Source organism: Myiozetetes cayanensis, unplaced genomic scaffold (genome assembly GCF_022539395.1).
Source record: "Myiozetetes cayanensis isolate MyiCay16 unplaced genomic scaffold, myiCay2020 scf12, whole genome shotgun sequence".
In the NCBI taxonomy this organism is placed as follows: domain Eukaryota; kingdom Metazoa; phylum Chordata; class Aves; order Passeriformes; family Tyrannidae; genus Myiozetetes; species Myiozetetes cayanensis.
The window spans coordinates 26,200,469-26,221,668 of NW_026086826.1; the positions used below are offsets into that span (position 1 = coordinate 26,200,469).

Sequence of the window (21,200 nt, forward strand, 5' to 3'; positions counted from 1 at the left end):
CAGCACAAGGAGCATCCCTACTACAGGTACATGCCTTTTGCAAGTGGGGCTTGCACAAGGCCCCCACCATTGCAAATTGTTTTTTACCGTTACTACTAACTGCAAGAAATTAATAATAAAATGAGGGAGATGTACTCAATAGGATCTACACTGCCGGTCAAACTGTTGTTGCCCCATCCCTGGAGGTATTCTAGGCAAGGTTGGATGGGGCCCTGAGCAACCTGGTCTAGTGGAAGGTGTTCCTGCCCAAGGCAGCAGGGTTGGACCCCCGGAAGGGTCTCTAAGATCTCCTCAGATCAGGGCTGCACTTGCCTCCACCCGAAGTCAGCCGAGGCAGAGCTTACTGGCAGAATTGTTGAGGAAAGCCCCCTCATGGCCCTCATTTCTTGAATATGATCATTATTCCCAACCACAATACCAGTGTTTTTTTCTTATCTTTTCACTGCCCATGGACTAGATCTCGGGATGGAGCAGAGATCCTGGTGAAGGTGGCACAGCTTGGATCCACCAGGCACCCTCGAAAAACGTCAAGGAAAATTACTTGCAACAACAGATGCTCCCCATTACACAGCTCTTCTGTGAGGGGTTAATGCAACAGGGAGCACAATAATGGGCTTAATCGTTAAGAAGTGTAAACAAAACCACTAATTAATAGTCGTCCCTGGGAGCACAGCCCCACACATGCATATGAAGCAACTGTATAAACAGCCCTGGGACTCACTTCACACCTCCTGGCTCCTGTTTTGCTCATTATCAGGGGCCTAGGCATCTGACTCAGGGCTGGGGCAAGGATTTGGGGGCAGTGCTCAGCTGGTGGAAGCCCCCACCAAGGACAGCTCAACTGCAGTGATTAACATCTACTAAGGAGGGATCTCTTCAGAACACAGGGGTGCCTGCAGAGCAGTGTACTGCAGTCTCAGCAAATGCAGCTGGTATTGGTCAGCACTGGCATTGGACAGACTGACATCCATCTGCACCCATCCCCCTGTGCTCCCCAGAGCAGCATCCCACAATATCCCGACCACCATAGTTACCCCAAAGCATTCCTGTTGATGATCCAGCCCAGCAGCCACCAAATAGCACCAGCAGAGAGGGAAAAAGAAAGAAAAGAGGAAGAAGGTAAGAAAAGCATTAGGGAAGTTGCACAGCGACAACTGCAGCCTCTCAGGTACAGGGACCCTGTGGCAGCTGTCCCCCAACCCATGCTTAGGTTGAAAGGTACGATGTGTAGACCATGCTGTGTCCTTCAGGATGGGGCATATTTCCAGGGAGAGACTCATCCAGCACGTCAGGAGATCCTGCCCTCCCCCCCAGGTTTTGGGCTGGGGGCACATAGCAAAAGCTCTGCTACAAGAGAAATCTGCAGAGAGCAGGACAGTGGGCAAGAGCAGGTGGGTTCATGGTCCTCCTTAGCCAAGAGATGAGGGGAGACCTCAAAACTTGGCCCCAGCCAGCTGAAGGTAGGTGCTTCCAAGGGAACATACCTACAAAGCCACAATAGTTCCCATCCAAATTCTGCCAAATCACCTCCATAGAGAAATCCACTGATTAAGAGCCTGAACTGAAGCACAGAATCTCATGCAACCCAGCAGGACACTCACTTGGACAAGCCAAGGTGGGCTACAAGTTGTAACCAAACCTCTGCTCCCATTTGAGCTAAGTCCCTTCTACGTGCACCCAGAACACTTAGCACTGCAGATAAAGCCTACAAGTAAAACATTTCTTAAAACATAGAAAACCAACTCCAGACCCTGACTGCATGTTAGCCCAACAGGGTGGAAGGTCTGTTGAAAAGGGTTCTCTGGTGGGACCTCTGTCCTGAGCAGCCTCACACTACACTATTTTGCAGTGTGTATGGGTCCCTCTTGCTTCCAGACACTGATGTCTAATGGCAGAAGGAGATGCTGCTCTGCAAGGAAAGAGGTACCTCTGCTGGGCACCTGCCATTGCTCACCAGGTAAGAAGATGAGGGCTACACACTGACCACTCAACTCCCCCACACACACACCTCTGGGCAGCTGTACAGAGCCACGAGCGAGTACCACTCCACTGTGCAAGTGCCTCCTCAGAGGATGTCACAGGAAGCATAAGCGAGAAGGGTCTTTAGTTATGGTTCTGGTTATTCCAGCTAACTAAATTTGAACTCTTTGGAGATTTACAGCTTTTTATTTAGGCCGTGTATGGATTGATGTATTAGCTTTCCATGTGGAGAGTTATGGATGAGCTGAGATGGCCTCTCGCTCAGGATGCACAGGCTCTGAGGGAGCAATGCACAAGCCATGATGGCATAGTAAGTGATGGCTTTATGGGTGGAATCCTGCTTGTTGGTGATTTGGATGTGGCACTGACAGTCAGCAGATGTTGGCACCGCCAGACTAGCTCAAAGTCCTCCTGCTGTGCCCACAGCCACCCAGGACCCCTAGGGGAAAACCAAAAACACAGAGGAGAGGTAAAATGGGGCAGAAAATCTTCATGGCATGTCTCAGAACTTCTACTGGGCAGTGCTGGACTCAGTCACCAGCTGCTCTCATCCAGATAATCACTGTAGCTGCTCCATGGGCATCACTGCCGACCGAGCACCATGGAGGAAAGGAGGAGTACGAGAAGGAGGACAATCACCCCACCCTAGACCCACATCAGAGAGCTCATGGAGGGACAAAAAAGGGAGATGGATTCAAACATCACCACCAGAGGCTTCCCCTCAAGACCAGGAGGGAGGGTGGGAGGGAGGGTGGCAGTCTGGGACACGCAGACCTGGTGAACATCCCGCAGCTCCTGGGGGTGTAGCAGCGATGGGCTGCCAAGAGGAGAGGCAGGTGTTCTTATAAATGCTTTATAATGTATAAACCCATTGGAAATCACCGTGGCTCCTTTGTTCCCCTCACTCCCAAAGCCATGAGATCATCTCCTCCAGCAGGAGCTACCGTTGGAGGTGAGGGAGATAGACAATCCTGCAGGTTTACATGATAAAGAGCCCCTGTCCACGACACAAGCAACTCAGTATCTACCCAGCTACGGCTACAAGAGTGAGCAGGCGACATCGATGCTTTCTGCAAATGGCTGTGGAGATGCCAGGACTTTCTCCATGGGAAGGGGTTCTGTGCCACAGCCCATGGTGGTGATCACCCTCAAGAATTCAGCTGCCCCATGCCCAGAGGGAATGTCCTTCCCTCCGGAGGATGGGTGGAGGCAGGCAAGTGATAAGGAGGGCTGGAAGGGACACGGCAGCTTCCCCACATGCTCAGTGCTGGACCCTGCTACCTCCAGGGGCAATTTCACAAACTGTGCCACCTTTGTGGGGTGGCGGCAAGGGGACAGTAAACACAGACTACTGTACTGTTAGCACTGGTGAGGACACCCATCAACTCAGGAGCAGGCTGAGCCATCAAGCTATGCTCTTTCAGCCATCAAAAGTCTTGATGGAAGTTGTCTTGGAAGGAAAAAGTTTCCTTTTCCTCCTGTAAAGATCCTCAAACTATTCAGTGCATCTTCAGGCAGGTGATGCCCTTGAGCCCTGCCAGACATGCTCTGAGGGGCTGTCCTGGCAGAGGAGGGATCAGCCAGATCCCAAAGATGTCTGATCCACCCTCGTGGTGGCCTGGGTGGCCTTCCAGGAGTTCAGAGCATTGTTTCCAGCCAGCAAACTTGCACCATGCCCCTTGCCCATGCCAGGGTCATCCCCCTGCCCTGCCCAGGGGCTGGTTCCTCCCTGCTCTGCATAAGCTGAATTCTCCCATGCTCTTCCCGGGAGGGAGCAGGGGCTGAAAGCACCAGGCAAGGAATGGGGTGAGGAAGGCAAAAGCAATGAGCCAGGGATGATGCAAGTGGGTGAGAACTAGGAAAAGGAGCTGCTGCCCAGTCTGGGTTGAGATGGGAGGGATGGATTACGGGCTGTAATCAATCGAGCGGCATCAGGGCTCCGACACAGCCACCCCAAGAGCCTGACACGGTACCTGAGCTGTGGACAAGGACAAGGCTTCAGTCTGCGTGGCTGCCAGGCCCTCCCCTCTCACCAGCACTAACGCCACCACTGCCAGTGTCAGAGGCACAGAGAGCAACAGCATGACAAAGGAGCCTGAGCCTATCCTCTTTTCTCCTCTCCCTCCTCGGGCACCAGCAGGGCATCACGGCCCTGGGGCCTGCGAGCATCACTGTGGCACCACACATCCCTCCCTGTGCTCACGCTGCATCACCTGCCCCAGTCAGCGGTACACAGGAGGGCAGAGCAGCATGAAATTCATCCCTGGGTGCTCCTCCCCTCCAGGGCACAGGCACCATAGACATCCCGGTATCTGCAGGTGCCACAAGCTCAGATCCAGAGCCCAACCACAAGGTGATGCTCAGCGAGGACATACTGCAGGGCAAGCACACAGCACCCTGACTGTGCTGTGGTGCTGCAGAGGCTGCTGGTACAAACTTCACCCGCCACATCCCCATCCCTGCAGGGCTCTGGAGCAACGCTCCCCCTCAGAGCAGAGAAAAGTCATCAGCCAGGGGGAACCATTTCCAGCACAAACACGTTCAGAGGGCCCTGCTGGCTACTGCTTTTGCTCTCTCTGTGCACCCCAAGATGCATAGCAGCTGTATAGTTCCAGCTCTGCCACCCTTAAGTTCTCTCCCCTCTCCAACAGCCCCTTCTGCTCTGTTTCAAATCTACTTTCATCATCAACCTCTTCCTAGCACTTCCAGCTTGCCTTGCCTTGCTCCCTGCCTGCTTGCTCACCAGCATTTGATAAACAAGGATAAATACATCTCTGGAGCAGCCACACACCACTGCTAGGAGCAATCCCAGAAGCAGAGAAGAAGGGTGCAGAGAAATGAAAAAAGCAAAGTCAGGGGCTAGTAGCCATAAGACACAGCTGCATTCTTTTCCCACCACAGCCAAGGGAAGACAGGGACCTGACAAGGATGACGGCCACTTACGCCAAGGCAAAAGCCACCAGTGCTCCCACCACCACAATGAAATCCAGGATGTTCCAGAGGTCTCGGAAGTAGGACCCGTCCTGCAGGATCAAGCCTTGATCAATCATCTGGAGGGGAGAAACAGAGAGAAAAACAGGCAGGGAATGAGCAGCTCAGACATCACGTGGAAGAGCCACTGGCTGGGCAAGCTGGGGGACAGGGAGTCTGCTGGGGAATAGCAGACTCATCCCTGTGTCCTGGGTGTAGGTCAAGGAGCATCATATTTGTGTGGAAGCCTGGAGGCTGACAAAAGTGGTGCTGAGCACTCTAGACTCCCACTGCTGCGAACCAAACTTTAGGGTCTCCACCACCCAGATTTAGGACCAGAACTGAAAAACTGAGCTATTTCCCATCCCCTGCAAGGATGCTGCTGGTCTCAGCACCCACAGCCTGCAAGGGCTCTTACCTTGATAACCATCTCAAAGGTGAAGACGCCAGTGAAGACATAGTCAAAATATCTCAGGACCTGCAGAGAGAGTCACGGGTGCTCTGCAGATGGTGCCAAGCAAACAGGCCCATTGGTACCCACCCAGACCCCACCACCACCCCACACCATGGCTCGCCTGGCTCAGGTGCAGACAGAGGGTCCTTGCCCCAAACCCAGCCTGTGTAGGCAGAAGGGAATAATTTCCTGTGCATAGCATAAGTGGCTTGGGGATCATGCTGTGAGCTGGAATTGTGTAGCCCCACACCAGTGCCCATGAACACCAGCATCTCCCCAGTTTAAGCTACTTTACTGATGACAAGGTACCCTGGTCTGCAGCCCAGGCTCTAAACCCCTCGTGTGGGAAGCTGGGGTTTATAAAGGAAGGTGATGAGGAAGAAGTCAGACTCCACGGCACAGTGCAGGTGCTGCCACCAGCTGCCCTCATTCCCTGTCCCACACGTGCCCCACCACAGAAGCTAAAATTCTACAGGACCTCTGTCTGCACTGCCCTGCGGGACAGGGGGAGCAGGAGAGGGTTGTAATCACTTTGTTGCGGTCGGAGTTAGTGAGGACGGGATCCTCGGCCGCCAGGGCGATGCTGCTGGCGGCAATCACCAGGAGGATGCACATCTCGAAGTAGCGCAGGTTCACGATGTAGTGGCAGGCCCTCCGCACCCTGTGGGGACACAGCCCACACCCCAACCTGTGAGCCCCTGGCAGGCCCCAGCCATGGCCCATGTGCAAAACCCACCAGCCTTCCAGGGCAGAAAGATGGGCAGCAAAGTCCGAGGAGCAGGAGAAGGGAGCCCAGGGAGAATTTGGGCCTGCTGACCGTTTTCTTTGGCTGTCCCATCCACCCCCACCCACCCCACAACCAGGCAGCTAAAGTCTCTGAGAAATTGGGACACTTATTCTTCCAGGCTGCTGGAGCTGGGGAAGAGCTACAGGGGGGTATAAAACTGCAGATAAATATAACAACTAGCGACTAAAAATCCCAACTAGCCATCAGCAGTTGGGAGACAGAGTCAAGAGTGAGACCATTGTGGGGCTGGGGGAACACCACAGCTGGTTATCAAGGCTGTTTGGGAGATACTCAGACTCCCTCCCACGGGGATTCCCTGGTTTTGGTGATGTCTAGGGTCTTTCCCCTTGCACCCCTCCTCAGCCCTGGGGCTCCTATGTTCCAAAAAACATCTCACGGGTTGGTGGTGCTGAAGATGAACATGGAGCTGTGCGGCACCATTGCTTTGCCTGTCTCGCTTTTTTCCTTCTTCCACTTCTTCTTCTCCATTTCCTCCTCATCTTCTTTGGTCTCGGCCTCCTTTAAGGGGCTGGCTTCACCATCTGCCTTGTTGCTAACTGCAGGAAAGTGAGAGCCTTTGCCTGGCCTTGCACCCAGACAGCACCCTGGGGTGTCCCTGCAACATGCATGCACACCCCCTGATTCCTGCTTTAAATCCCTGTGCTGTTACTGGAAGAGAGACCCCTCTCTCAAAAAGGAAGAAAAAGAGATGAGCTGCTGGGATGAAGCACGTAAAATGGGGTTTAACAAGGCCAGTTTTTACCATGCTGTTTAATTAATAACACTGTTTAGAAGCAGCTCACCTTGACAGCGAGAATGCTGTTAAGGTGTTTGAGCGGCAGCAAGCTGGTGGAGGCTGTGCATGTGTCAGGAAAAAGAGGGAATGCAACTGTTTTGCCCAGGTGGAGAGGAAGGGGGAATGAGGAATCAGATGAAGGGGTGGATGGCAAGGAGGTGAGGAAGAGACATGGTCCCCAGAGGATGATAGCACATCAGCATTACATTTGGGATTCCCCTGTGAAACTGGGGTGCTGGACAGAGGTGCTGCAAGGAACAGCAAAGAAATCCCCCCCCTCAGTTGGTGGATGTGGACAGGAAAAGCCATGCAAGCGGCTTTCCATCCCCACAGGGTCCCCGAGGGCTGGGACAGGGGCTCAGGAAAGAGAGATGGGTCCTCACTGTGTACCACAGCAGAGTCGTGGACATCGATCATGATGGTGGTGCTCTCCGTGGCCTTCTCAGTGTTGGGGGTGATGGAGGAGAGGTCAGGCTCGCTCCGGCTGACGGTGCGACTGCCCTGCAGCAGCGCCTGCTCGCTGGTGTCTGGGCTGCTGCAGTCCTGTTCTGTGAGGTTGCCTGTCTTCCCCTGGTGGGGCTCGGGGACTGCATGTGGGGGGCTCCCCTTCTTGGCAGTCCCAATCAGATCGGCATCACCGGCAGGGACCCCGTTTGTCCTGCAGGAGGGATGTGAGAGAAAATAAGGTGTGAGAGGACAGGGAGAAAGGACTAGGAGCTCTGGGAACGGCAAGATGCCGTCCCCGGTTACCAACCTGACAGACTCTCCGCTTGCCTCCGGCTCCCCCTGAATCAGCACCTCGGTTGCGGCCACGTCCCCACGCCGGTCCCCATCCTGTGCCCCCTCCATGGTGCTGGCCTCCTCCAGACCCATTTCCTGGCTGGCCGAGCGGCTCCCCAAGATGCCAGCTTGCTCCTTCCCCTCCATCCGGGCTCTGCGGTGCCGGCTGCGCCGCTGGCTCTGCCTCATCCTGGCTCTATCCTCAACGCTGCCACCTGCCCCATCCTGCTCACCCGGCTCACAGTTCCCAAGACATGATTTCTGCTGCCACATATCCTTGTCTCGCTTGGCCCGGGGCGATGGGCTCCTCCTATCCTCACCACCGCTGGGATTGGCTCCCAGGACAGGCTGCTCTGGTCCCTCAGCCAGTGGCCGCTCGCCCTTGCCCTGCTCCTCAGTGCATTTCTCCAAGGTGACGCCATCCCCTGGTTTCTTCTTGCGGAAGATGCTGGCGTGGGGGTTGATGAGGGGTGGCTCATCCTTGTTGATGCCCTCCTGGCTGGACATCTGCATGTGCCGGCGTAGCTGGCTGGTGCGCTGCTCCCACACTGACATGTGGTGCCGCCGGCGACGCTCCCGCCTGCGATGAGGGATAGCAAGGGGTCAGCATCCTGGCTTACCCCACCTCCTACCAGCTGAAGCACCCACCCTGGATTTAATCTGGGAATCCCAGGGAGAGGGAAATGCCACCACCAGGGTTACAGGTTGTGCTAAGACTTTGTCAGCATCCCTCTGGTGATGGCAGGGGCTGGAAAGGGGGTTGAGACTGTACTTATAGCCCCTTCAGAAGGCATCAGGCTGATGGATGACCAGCCCCAGCATCCTTACTGCTGCCCTGAAGTTTTCTTGTCCAGCTTCTGGGAGCAGACAGCACCCTGGCTTGCCCTATCCCAGAGAGGCAGGAACCACCTTCCTCTTGTGTGATTGCCTGGAGCCACCTTAAATATGGGTCAAGCCCTCTCGCTGTATACAGGGACCCCTTTTTGCCTCTCGCCAGCACATCCCGGGCAGGAAGCCTGCCCCGAGGTTTGGGGAGAAGCAATTTTGACTGTCTGCAGAGGAAGGAGCTGTACTGGGTTTCTCTACGTGGAGGACGAGGATGTGCCATGAAAACCTTAGCAGTGTCGTTAAGTTCGCCGGCAAACACCCTGGAGCAGACAGACGTGCCGTTCCCGACACACCTAAGGCACAGGGAAACACCCAGGAGTACATACACCGCTCACACACCGTGCACGGCACATCCACGGGCGGCGACACGCACGTACGGCATAGCACCACACACGGGGGGGTCCGGCACACACCAAACAACACGCACGCACGAACGAGGTGCACGGCAGCACACGGATACAGGCAAACACACACGGCCGCTCCCTCCCCGCCCTGCCGAGGAGGCCGGCGGGGAGCGGGATGTGTCCCGGCCCCGCGGACGCACAGACAGCACAGGAGCCACAGACGGACACGCGCCCCCGCGGCCCACATACAGGTGGCTGCTGCGTGGCTCCCACATCGACATGTGGTGTCTCCTCCGCCTGTCTCTTCTGCGGAGGAAAAATAAACGGGTTCAATCCCCCTCTTCGCCCCTTCTTCCGCTCCTGTGGGCAGCACAGAGAGGTGTCCCCCCACCTTGGGCAACCAGCATCTCTTTGCCGATCGGCTGCTGGGCAGTGAATCCCTGCACGTACACAGTGAACCCACACTTGCATACCGGCAGTGGGCTGCCCACAATCACACTGACACACTGGGATCCATTCCGTGGAGGCCACAGAGCCCTCCCCACGCCATGCATGGGGAAAGCAGTCCTTCAGAAGCCCCCATACATCCTTGGATATTTAACAGCTGTTCCAAACTGCTCCAAATTCACTTTTCCCAAGAAAAACATGGCAATTGGAAAGAGGAGGGAATGCATCAGACCAGCCCCAAGCTGCTCAGAGCTGTCACCATGCTGCCCTAGGACTACAGAAGGAAACATTAAGCTCCCCAGCAAATGCAAGGCACAAGCCCAGGGTGAGATGCCACAGAGCTCTTGTCAGTTAAGCAGCCCACACACAGAGAAGATTAACAGGGCTGGCAGTGTCCTTCACCCCCACCAGCAGCTGGGGAGATTTTCGGCTTTAACCTTCATATCAGTACAAAAAAGATTCAGATAAGCACAGCTCCAAGCAAACCACCCCAAGCAGATGCAATCATAGAATCACAGAATCTCTTAAGTTGGAATGGATCTACAAGGATCATCGAGTCCAACCCCTGGCACTGCACAAGACAACCCCAAGGATCACACCATGTGCCTGAGAGCATTGTCCAAATGCTTCTTGAGCTCCTGCAGGCTCAAGACCACTTCCTAAGAGTTTGAAGACATTCCCTGTTGTCCTACCACTTGTCAAAAAAACACCTTGTCGAAAGTCCCTCTCCAGTTCTCTTACAGTGTAAGAGAGGTACTGTAGGTACTGGAAGGTGCTTTAAGGCCTCCCTGGAGCTTTCTCTTCGCCAGGCTGAACCACCTCAACTCTCTCAGCCTGTCCCCACAGGAGAGGTGCTCTGGTCACGCTGGTCATTACAGCATGGGAACAGCACAGTGCCACGCTCAAGGTAGGGATCAAGTTACAGGCACCCACCGCCATCCCCGCAGCAAGTGCCCGAGCCTCCGAAGGCATCCACACACCACGTTAGGCACCAACACATGACAGCACCTGCATGCGTCCATCTGGCCACCCACTCACCAAACAGCCCCGCACCATCTGCACCGCCGGCGCCCGCGGACCAATACAATACCCCGACCAGCACCACGGCTGCCTGTGTCAGCCTGGCCACATGGGAACACCCATCCCGTGGGAGTGTTCATCCTGTGGGAGTGCTCATCCAGTGAGAGCGCTCCTCCCGTAGGAGAGCTTGTCCCCTCAGGCCGCCGGACCCCTCTGCAGGCAAGAGTGCATGTACCGACCTGCCTGCACTGGGTACCCACCGAGGAGTGAAGCCATCTGTGTCTGTGCACACCCAAAGGCAGAGGCCAGCTCTGCTCTGGATTTTCACTTGATATGCTGTCCCCACTATCCCTCCCTGGCTGCTGGCATCAGTGCAGCACCACCAAAACCACATCAGAGCAACAGTCACCCCACCATGGCATCACACTCCCTGCCCCCAACCCTATCCATCCTCATGAGTGGGAGGAGTTGGAAAAAAGACCTGTGAATATCAATACCTCTCATTTCAAAGCCACTAGAACAATAAAGGAAAGGTTAGAGACTGTTTTCCCAACCAGCTCCACCTCACAATGATTAGAAAGCTCTATCAGGAATGTACAGCATGGGCAAATCCTTTACTGCCCTAATATATTCCATCTCCCCCTCTCCCTCTATTGTATCTGTCCATTCTTCATCCTCTGCTGCAGCCTAAATCCCTGTGTTTCCTCACTTTATCCAACATATTCCAATTGGTAACCAGAAACAGTCATGACATACAGACTCCATCATCTTTCCCATAATCCCCCCAAGTACTTGGGCAGACACAGATTTATTATGAACATCCTATCATCCCCAAACCAAGGAGAAACCTCTGGCTGCTGGGAGGTCAGGCAGGGCCTACAAGTACCTCTGGTTCCTGCTGCACCTAAAACCATGAGTGGAGGGACTGTCAGATCCCACTGCTGCCAAACTAGGAAGGGGGCTGTTGCCAACACTGCCTCCAGCCCCCCCAGATCAGCAGTTTCTCTCAACAAATCTGCAAGAGATTCTGCCTTGTATGAGCTTGGCTGGGTTTCAAAGCATAATGAAACCTTAAAAAAGAAAAAAGGAGAAAAAAAATATCTTCAGCTGTACTGAAATGTACTGTTTTGGGAAACAAATCAAAACGCCTCATTCTAATGTTGACTTTGAAAGTTTTATGTGATTTAGACCATATGAGACTGCAAAATAAAGAGAAGAAAGGCATCTAGAAAGGAAAAAACAGAATTTTCACCTGCTGAAACACAGAGACAAGGCTCCTTAACACCATGCTGCAGGTTTATGTAGTTTGGGGCTTTTTTTCCTTGCTCAAATCAAACTTCTGTACAATCAAATGTTGTTTCACAAACCTGCTCCATCTCTCCTAATTGCATTCACTCCCAAGGAAGGAGACTGGAGGAGATTTGTGACACTGCTGCTCCCTTCTCCCCCAGCCCTGGCTGCTCTCCTGCAGCTCTGCCACAAAGAAATGCTCCCTAGGAACAAATATCACCTCTCCTTAAGAATAACTTGAGATACCTTCCTCCTCCCCAGCCTCCATGCCCACCCTTAGCATCAGCCCTCAGTGTTTGAGCTCATATTTGGGGAAGAAAGCCTTTTTTAGCATATTTCTGCCGTGCCCAAGAACTGAGGCTGCTGCTTGGGTAAGGTCTGGCAACTCAAGGTCCTCTAGGGTGACCTAGTCCCTGTGCTGCCACCTCTCCAAAGGCAATGCTGTTCATGGGGAGTACAGTCCTAGATCCCAATCCATCCATCCATCCATCCTCAGGAAGACACCCAGAGAGGGTCACCCCATGCAGAAACCTCTTTTTTTTGTGGAAGCCCCCATAGCCAGCCATACCAGGTTCTGCTGTACCTCTGTGCCCCTCTAAGAAGCCTGGCTGGGCTCAGGGGTTCACTGGGGTAGCAGTGGTGTGGGGGGTCACTCACTCGATAGCAGGCATATTTGGGGCAGACATGGGGCTGACTTCCTTGGCTTTCTGAAGGGCGTGCTTCTGGTTAAAGGCCTCCTCTTCCTCCTGCTCATCCTGCAGAGAAAAGAGGGGCATTGCTTAGTGAGGTGATGGGATTTCAAGGGAAGGTGCAGCCACACCAGGGATGCGCAGGGTTACCCTACATGGCAAAGCATGAGGGACAAAGCAGGTCCTGTATTTCCAGAGACAGTCTTTATTTTCATTGGGTTGTGGAGATGCAACTTCCCTACTACACCAGATCTTACTGAAGGCATCAGCACTACTTAAATAAGTAAACCCAGGCCACCCCAGGCAAGAGCCGGGCTGTGCACGCTAGAACAACCCCAGACAGCAGACCAGCTCAGCCCTCCCTTCTTCACAGCCATAGGGGCTACACAGGCATCCCCCTAACAGAGTGGGAGGCAAGGCATCCACGAACGACCCCAGCAGAGACTGGATTGATTTAATGAGTATGGCTGTGTCTCAGGAGCAAGAAATGTCATTAGGAGTCATTAGTGTGCATTCAGCCTTTTCAAAAACTTGGCACTCTCTTAATTGATGCTGCTGCCACTCCATACAGCTCTCCCATCCCTCTCACCCCAGCAGCAGACAGCAGTCCCTGGAAGTGCCATCTGCACCCACTGCGGTAGGAGTGCCCCTCAGGCAAACCAGCACCATGCTCCATTTTGGGTCAAGATTTACAGCAGTGTGGAAGCCTCGCAGTAAGCCCCAAGGACATGAAAAATAGGCATGGGCTCTACAAAAATCTGGTTCCCATGGGATCACTGATCTGCTCCAAAGAGTGGCAATGACCCTTGCAGCTCTCTCCTATTCACCGCTATCCAGATGGTGCCCCAACAATTTAGCATTCCCCAAATATTTCCCAACATGGTCTTAAAAACAGCTAAGCCCAATAACCTTCTTAAGCACCAGTCTAAATTGCATCCTAAATCACATTTGCTGCCCTGTGGGCATATGGGGAATAAATACTGACACCACTGGAAAGTGCTTCCCACTCCACATCTCCAAGGTGCTCCAGCAAATAACAGTCCCCACACCAGATCCCATCCAACAGATGAGGGTTATTTTGATCTGACTGGCAGCAAACAGAACTGGGGAGCTTAAATGGAGAAATGGTTAAACCACACTTGAAGTGTGGGTGTTCCTGAAGGGATCAGCAGGTTTAAGCACTTTTCTAAATCAAAGTCTTAAATAGCTTTGCCTCCACTCCCTTCACAAGAGGAGCAGCAGGAACACACCTTGGTGAGCTCCTGGGCATTGGCCAGGTTGTCCACAGCAATGGCCAAGAAGACATTCAGCAGAGTATCTGTGAGCAGCTAAGGATGCACAAGCTGTGTGTTAAGGACATGCATGTCTGCAGCTACCAAGGGAAGGTGGCCCTGATGGCACCTCGTCAGCGCAGTGAGGAGCAGCCAAAGGCATAAACTCCTCACCCATCCCATATAAATAGCCCCCAGTGCACCTCCAGACAGCTGCTCCTCTGCATTTGGGTTACCCAACACTGCCACATGTGTGGTGGGTCTCTCCCAGTCGGGAGAGAAGGAAGGAGCAGTGGGTGGGGAGGGGAACGCCCCCACAGAGGGTGATAAGATAAAAGCACAGTAGCCAGGTGGATACAGTTTCCAAACAAGGTGAGGACGATGAAATAGATGGAGGACCACATCCCTGAGCGAACACCTCCCTGGGAGCGGATGCCATTGTACATCACCTCGTTCCAGTCCTCACCAGTCAGGATCTGCAGGAAAGTAACACAGCATCTCTATCACCTGCACCTTCTTGTCACCCACCAATACACAGGAGCCAAGTACAGAGACCCTGTGCAGTGGATAAGCCAGCTCCTAAGCTGCAGCACCTGAGGGAGATGACATTGGACATTGCTGAGGATTTAGTTCTCCTCAGAAGAGTTTTGAAACTCTTCATCTTCTGTAACAGAGGCAGAAGAGTTTCCATCTCTTGCCATCCACTTTGTTATACAGGAGAGGGAGGAAGTGAGTTATATACTAACAGCTGATAGAGGGGAGCCTGTTTGGTTTAACGAGCCCATTCCAGCCATGGAGGAGTGAGTCCTAAGTCCCTTTAGTTGTGTTCCCTTGCAGTCCAGCTCCTACCTGAAACACTGTCATGATAGCCGCAGGGAAAGTGTCGAAGTTGGCTGATGGAGTCCCATCCATGAAGTTAAACCTGGAAAGGGGAACCAGAACATAAACGGGATGAAACACCAAGGTCAACAAATCCCTGATTGCTATACTATCAGCTCTCTTGTGCTTAGTAGGACCTTTCCTCAGTCCAAAAAAGGTCTCCTGGGTATTTGGTGTAGAAACCAAAAGTCTCCTGGCTAGAAGGACCCTCACAGCCCAAAGGCACCCCCTGAGCATGGACTTCTGTGTGGGAGAAGTCCACTGTTAGGAGTAGACTGAGGGGGAAAGCTTACAGTCTTCCTGGTCCCCTAAAAAAGGTGTCATCACCTGGCTCTAACACCAAGAAATTCCTATTCCTCAGATTTGAAAAAACCTACCTGCCTCCAAACAGCTGCATTCCCAGCAGGGCAAAGACTACAATGAAGAGGAAGAGGAGGAAGAGAAGACTGATAATAGACTTCATGGAGCTCATCAGCGAGACCACCAAATTTCTCAGGGATGCCCAGTACCTAGAAAACAGAGACGTTGCTGGAGCACTCACAGTAATGCTGACCTCACCAGCAGGAGAGCAGGAGAGTGACTGGATCTGGGCTGCAGCCCCAGTATGAGATAGGGACTGACAGGCTCTGATGGTTGGTACACACTTGGTTATTTTAAATATCCGCAGGAGACGAAGGGCTCGTAGGACACTGATCCCAAAAGAGGTTCCTGGTCTGAATATAGCCCAAACCACTTCAAAGATGCTTCCCACTGTGACCTGAGAAACAGACACAGCCACAAGTCAAAGACAGGCTCAGGACAGGCTGTTGCAGGAAAACACAATGTGCCTGAAGATGAGGCACTCACCACCCTGCCCAAGACCTGGCGTCTCAGGATGACACAAGGAGGCTGCCCCAGCAGAAAGGGCTCTCCTGCCCAGTGTGAGGGCCATCCCATTCTCCCCCTTGGTGCCTTATGTTGCATCTCCTCCCACACCCACAGCATCTCCAGGCCTGCTTACCCCACAGTCAAAGCAGTTGAAGGAAGAATGGAAATAAAGGCGTGGCCCCATCCCATACATCTTTAAGGACATCTCCAGCAGGAAGAGTCCAAGAAACAGGAACTCTGCATAGTCTAAAAGAGAAAACCCAAACATGCTACCCTTGGGATAGTGAGCTGCGTGGAGCATCCTGCATGCACCCACCTGTCACCCATACAGTACACCACAGAGATGGGACAAGTCAAGGACCACACTGCATCCCCAGGCTCTCAGACTCGGGTAAGGAAAGCTTGTCTGTGAGGAGCTAAATTGTATGTAACAGCACATCAACCCCATGACTTCATTGTTCAGGGTAGTTGCACCAGTGTCCTAGGAGTTTGGGAGGACCAGGGATGGCCAGCACAGAGCAGAGCAGCTCTTCAGCATGATTTGACAGTGGTTGAGGCCTTTGCAAAGCCATCAACCACATGACACTGTAGGGGAATATTATCAACCTGGATTTAAATCATTGCACAGCTGGAACTTGGCCAGGGAAACCAAGCCGAACAGCCAAGAGCCAGTGAAAAGCTTCTTCAGCTATTTCATGAACCTTTAGCAGGTAAGAGCCTGGCTCTTCCCCTTGTTCAGAAGATGCTTCTCACCACGACCAGCTGCTGTACCACATCACGGCATACTGGGATCCTGGAAAGCCCAAGCATACTATTGCAGGTTTGGGTAGACCCTGTGCTTGACAGGGACATTTTCAAGGTAAGAATAACAAGCAGAACTACTGCAGCTCAGGAGTAACGTACGACTGCCATGGGGCTGACCACACTGCTCTGCACTTTGCCCATGCTAGGATAGACATGGGCATAGTGCCTTTGAGACACGACCTTGTACCATGGCCCATGGGCTGAGGAGGGACACTCCTGTAACTGGAAACTTGGAATGCCCATGCCATGCTCTGCACCAAAATTTTGACTCCATGACCAGTCCCGTCCTTGCAAACTCACACCTTTCAGCAATTGCTTGTGGGCATTCAAAGACGTGTCTCCAGCAAGATTGCCATCACCACTGGTCACAATTTTAGGATAAATCCCACCAAGACCTGAAGGACACGAGGCCAGTACAACCCCTCCACATTTGCTCATAGGACTGAGACAGCCCTTAGTGGCCACAGGGCCAAGGGCAAAGCTGAATTCCATGGCTGTACACACCCCTTTCTTATCAACAGTGAATGTAATTCAGGTTTTTCCCCACCCAGCTCCATACCAGCATGATTCTGGCGAGGTTCATCCCCACGTGCCCTGAGGCAAGGAGTGAGGGTGTGCTGCAGCCTCCAGCTACCAAAGACAAGAAGGTTTTGCCCACCCAGGCAGAGCTCTCACACCTACACAAGGCCCAAGGACTCACAGAGGAAGTGGGTGAGCCAGGCTGGCTGGTTGTGATGGACGATGGCCACGCAGGCGGTGTTGAGAGCCACCAGGCTCAGGACGATCCAGTAGAAGACCTGGGATTTCACCATGTGGCGAATGGAGATGCGCAGGAGTCGCTCCTTGTGTCGTAAGTAGGAGGCACTGTCCATTCTGGCACCTTTGAGGCCAGAGTGACTCAAGGGGTTACCTAAAGGAAAAGAGGGGGGACAAGGAGTTGGGTGCTCCAGTCAAGGTAAGAGAAGGACTTGAATGCTCCAGCCTTGCCTGCAACATGAGACATGAACATTGCTCTTAAGGGACACAACTTATCCAAATGGTTATTAAGTGACACAGGGGACAGCAGGAGGTTTTTCCCCTTTGCTGCTGAACTAGCAGAGACAGCTGATTTGTGCCAGCCTCCACGTGATGGGCGTGACTGGCAACTCAATAAGCTCGCAGAGGTTTTGGGGAAGAAAGCTACAAACTGCACTGACCCAAGGTTGGATGGAGAGGTCTTCTCTGTGCCAGCCTCCGCTCGCCCACAGAGGAGATATCAACACAGTGCTCATCGCTCGAGTCACGGTTCATGGCATCTGTACGGTTCCTTTTGATGGTGGCTCGCCTGAGCACTGCGAGGGGAAGAGAAACGGGTGTTGGACAGTGGCCCAATTCTGCCAGTAGCCAGCTCATTAACAAGGACCTGGTGATCAGTACTTAGGTCTGGTAAGAGGGGTTAAGCTCAGGGATCAAGCTGTCAATCCACCTCCCTCATAGGCTGCAGATTCCCCTGAGGCATCCCCAGACCTCCCATCACAGATGGAGGCCTCAACTGGGCAGGCAGAAGTAAGAACAGGCAAATTTTAAGGGCATTGCTTGTCTTACCTTCTAAGGCTGAGGTCCCAGAATTTTTGTTCTCTTCAGCCAGCATGACCTCCTCTATGCAAAACACACAGTTCAGCATCAGGAGACAAGACACCATCCGACATCACTGCCTCATACCTAAGCACCTTCCCCAGCCCAGAGGCTGGCTCTAGGTTGCAAACTCTTATCAAGTATTGGTTAGGAGGGTGGCAAGTGGCAGCTACCACACATTGGGTCAGAAAGAAAAATTACTTGCAATCAGCCCTTCTCCCCATGAAGCTGAACACTGTAGTCAGGTCAGGGGCTCTACCTAGGGACAAAACTAAGGGCTCCAGGGCTCATTCTGAGTTACCCATATTTTACAAGTCTGAATGCTAGATGAAAGTGTAAATACTCCCTTCACAGAGCTCAATGCACTGACTTGATTCCTATGAGGAGCAAGCAAGGACATGGACTGTGGCAACACCCACAGGCTGTCACGCTTGACTGGGTGTCAGCAGGAAGCCTGGAACCTCCACCACCCCAAGCCCTTGCTCAGGTCCACAAGCCCCAAGGCAGGAACCAGTAAGTGCATAGCCCCCAGAGGGCTCCTGGAGGAGATTTAACTGGAAAACCAGTCTCACCGTTCACTGCTCTACTTTCCCACTGCCCACCACTGCAGGGGACTCCAGCAAATGTCAAGAAAAAGGAAACCATTGCAGAGCACAGCTGACAGCCGTATTGTTCACAGCCTCCCCTGAAGATGTAACACACCTCGTGTTCAGAATATGACAGTTTCATGCCACAGAACAAGAGGTTTCATCAGTGACTGGTGATGTCCTTGTTTGCAGCCTGGCCGGGCCATCACACCGAGCTCACCCAAAATCATGGGAGCACCTGAGCCACTTGGGGGTTGCACTTGATGTTGCTCAGGGATTCCTTTCCAGCCCCAGCACCCCACATGACCAGCAGTCTGTGGTGCCCGTTGTGCCCCCAGAGCCCCCTGGCCCAGCAGCCTTTACCCGCTTTGTCTATCCATGCCCGGTATCCATTGAGCTCCCGCTCAATCTGCTGCTGGCGCCGCAGCTTCATGAAGGCTCGGCGGTTCTCCACTCGCTCACGCTCTTTGGCAAACTCCCTGGGGAAGGGCAGAAGGGAATGGTGAGAGCAAGTCCTAGGGGCAGCAGGATGTGCAGGGGGCTGGAGAACCACAGGGATGGCAGGGACCAAGGGTTTGCCAAGGTGATTGTTGGGGAGATGCATCGCCATCCCTGGCCAAAGCACAGCCAGGGGATGGGTGAATGATTAGAGAGAGGAGAAAATGAGGCATGGGTGGACATGAGCAAACCTCCTGCTTGACTTCTGAGTCCCGCATGCCCCAGCTGGGAGCTGCCACCATTAAAGGAGGATGCTTCCAGTGCCACCCAACTCCAGAACAGGCTTGGCTTCTGTGTGTCCCTTCAGGGAATAAAAACCAGGCAGTGGGAAGAGGCAGTGAGGGGATGGAGCAGGGCAGGTAATGTCCCCTGCCTTTACCTCCTCCTCTGAATTCCTTTTCTTTCCAGTTTCTCCTTGGATTTTTTTCCCAGCACTTGAGACATCCCTGTTGTCCTCCTCTGGATTTCAGTGTCTCACAAGAACTGTCCAGGTGTGACGACCAGCCCAGAAGAGGACAACAACTTGGGGCAGCTCTGCAATGGGCAGGAGGTCAGGCAGCACCACAGGGGCTCCGTGCAGACTGGGGCATATCAAACACTGAGCAACACTGGCCAGAACTAATGCTGTGTCTGCTGCAGCCTCCAACACACGTGGTGCACAGAGGCAGTAGCAACCATGTGCTCACATGCACTTCTAAGCACACAAATAATCACACTCCTCAATATATACAAGACATGACTTCACCTATAGCCCAGTCCAAAGCTGTGTGAAGACACTCCCATTCACAAAGTACATTGAACACAAACAGAAAAATGGAAATACTTGACAGAGAACACAGGAGTGGCAATGCAGGCAACCTCCACCCACACCAGGGGTTGTATGTAAGATGACATGGCCAGATCTGCTTCTAGGAGGTCCCACACCCCATGTTTGCACGCACCATATACCTGGGGCACCTTGACCCAAAAGTTACACCTCCACTGATGATCACATCTGCACACAGGGAGCAACCCTCACACCAGCCATCCCCCCAGCTCACCCTTCCTTCTTGCCACAACATCAGGGGTCACAATCTGCTGGCTGCAGTTCCTTGTTCCATCCCCAAGTCCCAGCATCCACAGAACTCCAGCCCATGCCCTCATTCCCCTCCTGGTCCCAGGGTGCTCTGAGGGAAGCATGATTACAAAGAACAAATGGCACTGTTCTCTCTGGAAGATGAACATCTCTCTCCCCAGAGATTAGCAGCAATCTCAAGCCTCAAAAAATAAAATATATTCGAAAGAATTGAAAGGATTGGACTGTCTGCTGCAGAGAGAGTTCGAGTGCATTACCCCAGCTGAGCTATTACACCCTTGATACCATGTGGGCTCTCGCGCGCACGCGCGCGTGTGTGTGTGTGTGTTGTGTGTGTATTTGTGTGGAAAGCCCTGAATGTTCCCTGCAATCTCTTGTTTAAGGTCCCCAGACAATTCAAGCGTTTTTAATTCTACCCCAAGAAGGTGAAGTTTCCTGCCGCTCCAGCATTAAGCATCAAATGACTCTCCCTCTCCAGCACTGGCTTTCAGACTGAAATAAAACCTTCTTCCCAGGGCAGGGAAGGGGGAGAGAACAAAAGGCAAGGAAGAGAAAAGCAGCCTAAGTGAAGGCAAGGAGGGTGGGAGGAAATGGGGGAGAAGGAAGGACCTCCCACAGCCAACAGTGAAATGCACTTTCAGTTTTGGGCATGCCGTGCCAAAAACCCTCCTTACCCTATCTGGAGGAAAGGCAGGAGCATTTGGCTGTGACATCATTCCTCACCAGCCTTTGTTTGCAAATTTGGGATGTCAAAAAATGAGAAGATACCATTTGCAGTCCAAGTTAGTGAGGAAGTTGCCTGTTTTCCTTTGGTATGGTCCCTGGTCCTCCCAGGCCCTGAACCTCTGCCCCACAGGCCATAACCCCATGTCAGCCAGCACCTTGGCAGCACTTTTCCCAGCCAGACACTGTCCATATAGAATTCTAGAATGATCTGGATTGGAAGGGACCTTAAAGACCGTCTCATTGCTTGCCATGGACAGGGACATCTTTCACTAGACCAGGGTGCTCCAAGTTCCATCCAACCTGGCCTTGAATACTCCTAGAGATGGGACAGCCACAGCTTCACCTGTGCCAGTGACTCACCACCTTTATAGCAAAGAATTTCTTCCTAATATCTGACCTAATCCTGCCCTCCGTCAGCTTGAAGTCATTCCCCC

The 21,200-nt window shown here is 53.0% G+C and overlaps 1 protein-coding gene across 8 annotated transcripts in view; it reads right to left on the reverse strand.

The window, feature by feature from the left end:
* Positions 1 to 21,200, reverse strand: part of CACNA1E (calcium voltage-gated channel subunit alpha1 E) — a 134,176-nt gene that overhangs the window by 28,472 nt on the left and 84,504 nt on the right. For 6 of the 8 annotated variants that reach the window (XR_007627720.1, XM_050306709.1, XM_050306711.1 and 3 more), the window contains exons 9-27: positions 18,831 to 18,946; positions 17,851 to 17,904; positions 17,463 to 17,597; positions 16,967 to 17,176; positions 15,596 to 15,708; positions 15,240 to 15,352; positions 14,973 to 15,104; positions 14,566 to 14,638; positions 14,075 to 14,192; positions 13,696 to 13,763; positions 12,414 to 12,511; positions 9,249 to 9,305; positions 7,742 to 8,347; positions 7,371 to 7,645; positions 6,589 to 6,748; positions 5,936 to 6,065; positions 5,369 to 5,428; positions 4,924 to 5,030; positions 1,035 to 1,046 (exon numbers count right to left, since the gene is read on the reverse strand). Coding sequence is in view for 7 of the 8 variants with exons in the window: in XM_050306709.1 (XP_050162666.1) it covers positions 1,035 to 1,046; positions 4,924 to 5,030; positions 5,369 to 5,428; positions 5,936 to 6,065; positions 6,589 to 6,748; positions 7,371 to 7,645; positions 7,742 to 8,347; positions 9,249 to 9,305; positions 12,414 to 12,511; positions 13,696 to 13,763; positions 14,075 to 14,192; positions 14,566 to 14,638; positions 14,973 to 15,104; positions 15,240 to 15,352; positions 15,596 to 15,708; positions 16,967 to 17,176; positions 17,463 to 17,597; positions 17,851 to 17,904; positions 18,831 to 18,946 (2,637 nt within the window). In the remaining variant the exon portion in view is untranslated. The remainder of the gene's footprint in view (positions 1 to 1,034; positions 1,047 to 4,923; positions 5,031 to 5,368; positions 5,429 to 5,935; positions 6,066 to 6,588; positions 6,749 to 7,370; positions 7,646 to 7,741; positions 8,348 to 9,248; positions 9,306 to 12,413; positions 12,512 to 13,695; positions 13,764 to 14,074; positions 14,193 to 14,565; positions 14,639 to 14,972; positions 15,105 to 15,239; positions 15,353 to 15,595; positions 15,709 to 16,966; positions 17,177 to 17,462; positions 17,598 to 17,850; positions 17,905 to 18,830; positions 18,947 to 21,200) is intronic. The other 2 variants (XM_050306714.1, XM_050306713.1) reach the window with 1 other exon arrangement.